At 48.5% G+C, this 3,880-nt stretch overlaps 1 protein-coding gene across 2 annotated transcripts in view; it reads right to left on the bottom strand.

The window, feature by feature from the left end:
* GTF2IRD1 (GTF2I repeat domain containing 1) overlaps positions 1-3,880 on the bottom strand; it is a 111,428-nt gene that overhangs the window by 3,473 nt on the left and 104,075 nt on the right. For both annotated transcript variants that reach the window (XM_014548516.1, XM_014548517.1), the window contains exon 24: positions 3,190-3,227. In XM_014548516.1, the coding sequence (XP_014404002.1) occupies positions 3,190-3,227 (38 nt within the window). The remainder of the gene's footprint in view (positions 1-3,189; positions 3,228-3,880) is intronic.

Here is a 3,880-nt window from a genome sequence, read left to right as displayed (position 1 = left end):
CAGAGCATTGTCTTCTTTCCGAAGCGATTCGGCCTTGCAGTCAATGTTGATGGTTGACCTGGATCAACCCAGGATTTTGTGCATTTGGGATTCTCAAAATAAATCCACTTTTCATCACCAGTCACAATTCGATGCAAAAAAGACTTTCTTTCGTGCCGCTGAAGCAACATTTTACTGATGATTTTCCGGTTTTCCATTTGTCTTTCGTTCAGTTGATGAGGCACCCATTTTTCTTCCTTTAAAATCTTTCCCATTGCTTGTAAATGACTGGAAATTGTTTGCTGAGCAACGTTTAATCTTTCTGCAAGTTGTTTTTGAGTTTAACACGCATCTTCATCCAATAATGCTTGTAATTGTTGGTCTTCAAACTTTTTCGGTTGACCTGGATGTTCTTTGTCTTTCACATCGAAATCATCACTTTCAAAGCCTTTAAACCAGCGTTCACAAGTATCTTGAGATGGAGCATGTTCACCATAAGCTTCCCGAAGTATTCAGCAGCACTTTTCTTCAAAGTAAAGTAATGAATTAAAACTTCCCGCAAATGCTCTTTTTTTGGCACGAAATTCGACATTTTTAAGCATAAAAATATCTATGATGTCAACACCTTCAGATAATTTGACATAGGAAGTTTTGAAGCTTGTTGTCGATACAACGAAATAGCATACATATCAAATCGCATATATATCAACATATGTGTAACTCCATCTATTGAAAAAAATCTACATTAGTAACCAGTACACCTAGTCAATGTCCCTGCACCTCCCTTTCCTTGCCAGTAAAATGTAAATAAGACTCTTCAGGGCTGCTTGGATGGTCCCGTGAGATGAGGTGCCTGCCCTCTAGTAAATACTCAGAAATGGAGAATTGGTATCGATATTATTGCTACTGTTCCTGCATGATGACCCGAACCTGACAGATGACAGTTCACAGGTACCAGGAGACAAGGCAGTGTTCCAGTGTAAGAAGAGCTCCGGTTTCGAGCCAGAAGTCCTAAGTTCTAATCTCACGGCTGCCACTTACCTGTGTGACCCTGGGAATCTGACTAAGCTCTCTGAGCTGAAAGGGGACAGCAATGTGCTGTGAGACTCCAGGAGATGGTGTGTGAAAGGGCCCAGGACCAAGCCCGGCACAGAGCAGGCCTCAGCAGGTTCTGCTGCTGCTGAATTAAATTGATGTGAGGATGTAAGTCTTATAAAAAAAGATCTTCAACTGTGTGCTACGTAAGTGGGGCTTGAGGCTTGACTGAGTCACAGGCTACTGAACAGAACCCCACTACAGCGACCAGAAGGGTCTTAATGACACAGTGTGAGGGAAGGCTGGGCCCAGGGCAATTGCTTGTCCAAAAATCCGCATTAGTAACTGGTACACCTAGTCAATGTCCCTGCACCTTCCTTTCCTTGCCAGTAAAATGTAAATAAGACTCTTCAGGGCTGCTGGGAGGGTCCCGTGAGATGAGGTGCCTGGCCTCTAGTAAATACTCAGAAACGGAGAATTGGTATCGATATTATTGCTACTGCTCCTGCATGACGACCCGAACCTGACAGATGACAGTTCACAGGTACCAGGAGACAAGGCAGTGTTCCAGTGTAAGAAGAGCTCCGGTTTCGAGCCAGAAGTCCTAAGTTCTAATCTCACGGCTGCCACTTACCTGTGTGACCCTGGGAATCTGACTAAGCTCTCTGAGCTGAAAGGGGACAGCAATGTGCTGCGAGACTCCAGGAGATGGTGTGTGAAAGGGCCCAGGACCAAGCCCGGCACAGAGCAGGCCTCAGCAGGTTCTGCTGCTGCTGAATTAAATTGATGTGAGGATGTAAGTCTTATAAAAAAAGATCTTCAACTGTGTGCTACGTAAGTGGGGCTTGAGGCTTGACTGAGTCACAGGCTACTGAACAGAACCCCACTACAGCGACCAGAAGGGTCTTAATGACACAGTGTGAGGGAAGGCTGGGCCCAGGGCAATTGCTTGTCCAGCTGGTGAAGAAAAACCAAGAGCCTGGGGGTCTGTGATGTGATATAAATAGAGACCCCAGGAAACAGAAGACTGTGGAGGCAGCACTGGCCCAGGCTGTGAGCCAGGAGGAGGGAATTTTGTGGGAGGCAGGCGGGCACTGCTGGAGACTGGCTGGGCCCCCTGGATGCTGCCTGCATTTGCAGGCCACGTGCCTACACCAGGCCCTGGGCTTTAGAAACTCAGTTTGCAGTCTGCCCGGCCAGAGTGGGGGCGTGGGGGATGTAAGTGACTGCATCTACCTCTGATAAGCTGTCCCAAACTCTCCTCTTTGAGGCCTCCTCAGGGCCTTCTGTGTCTCTGTCTTTGACCTGGGAGCAGCTCTCAAACCCAATCACCTCCCTACCCTGAGTGCCTGGTGCCCTGCTGGGCCTTTTTAACGGGCACATGATAGGAGGAGGTGGTCTCTGGTTGGGCTGTGCCACCTCAGGCAGTGGAGTGTCAGGTGAACCCTAACCTATCCGCAGTTGGGGCCTCAGGGTTCAGGCTGGGGTGGGGTGGCCTTGCTGAATCCCACTCCTCTCCCCACTGAACAGCCACAGACCACAGTGGCCTGCGGTTCAGATGGGTCATCTGCACACAGGGCTCTCGGCAGCCACCAACTCACTACGTGGCCTGGGCAAGTCCTTCCTCCTCTCTGGGCCTCAGTTTCCCAGCTGTACAACGAGGCCACACCTCCCAGTCATCTTGAGTCCTATCGCACGCCTTCTCAGTCAGAACCCTCGTACAAGACAGTCTCCCAGGTTCCTGCGAACTGAAAGGTTCTAAAAGCCCGGGGGCTGGTGCAGGCACGTGCCCTGCAAATGCAAGTGGGATCGAGGGGGTCCAGCCAGTCTCGGAAGTACCTGGCTACCTTACCCCTGCCAGTCATGCCACTCCTTTCCCTGGGTGACTTTCATGACCCTATCTGACGTCCCCTCCTCCTGGCTCCAGCCTGCCCCTCATCCTCTCTCTCCAGTTGGTCTAACACAGGAACCCCCTCCAAGGGCACCTGCGGGCTTCCTGGGGCCTTTTGGGAATGCTGGCCCTGCAGATGGAGATCTCAGTTCCCTGGAGAAGTACTTGGTGGGAGGGATAGACTTTTCTCTCCATGGCCAGCCACCTGTGGCATGCCACCTGCTCTATGTCCACAGATCGGTCCCTGCGAGGTAGAAGGGTGCCTTCTTCAGCCTCTGACTTACCTGGCACCTTGGCGTCATTGCAGATTTCTGCAAAAGGTCTGAAAAAGAAATGAGGTGGCAGTTAGGAAATGAGGTTTTTTTCTTTTCCTTCTCACCTGATACGCCCCGAATCTGGACATCTCTTATATAAATAATGTGAGATGAGATGCCACCACTGCTGCTGGAGCGTAGCCAGGTAAGACCCAGCCAGTCTGGTCTCTATTTATTTAAAGTGCCGTGTGTCAGGCAAATGGCCCCTGGGGGCCTGGTTCCCTCGTCTACAAAGCGAGGGTGTGGTCTGACTCAGTGATCAGAAATGTGTGCCTCGGTTTATGTAAATAGGTATTCATTACAGCATTATTTATTTATTTATTTATTTTACAAATCTTTTATTTTTTATTTGATTATTTTACTTGCAGCATTATTTATATAAACCAAAAAAAAATTTAGACGCAACTCAAATGTCCATCAGTAGAGACAGTATGGCCCATCGTACAGTCATTAAAGGGAATTATCATGGACACAAATAACGCTCAAGTGCAACCATGACAGCCAGACAGGAGACATCAAGTTTTATTTAATTTATAGATAAATACTGTGTGACCTCAGTTTCATTTTCTCCAAAAGCATGTCTAAGAGGTATTTAAAAAAAAGGGGAAACATGGCTGGAAAGCCCCTGCATGTCTGTGGTGGTTTTCTCTGGAGGTCACCC

This window comes from Myotis brandtii, unplaced genomic scaffold (genome assembly GCF_000412655.1).
Source record: "Myotis brandtii unplaced genomic scaffold, ASM41265v1 scaffold510, whole genome shotgun sequence".
Lineage (NCBI taxonomy): Eukaryota > Metazoa > Chordata > Mammalia > Chiroptera > Vespertilionidae > Myotis > Myotis brandtii.
This window is presented reverse-complemented; position numbering and strand designations above follow the sequence as displayed.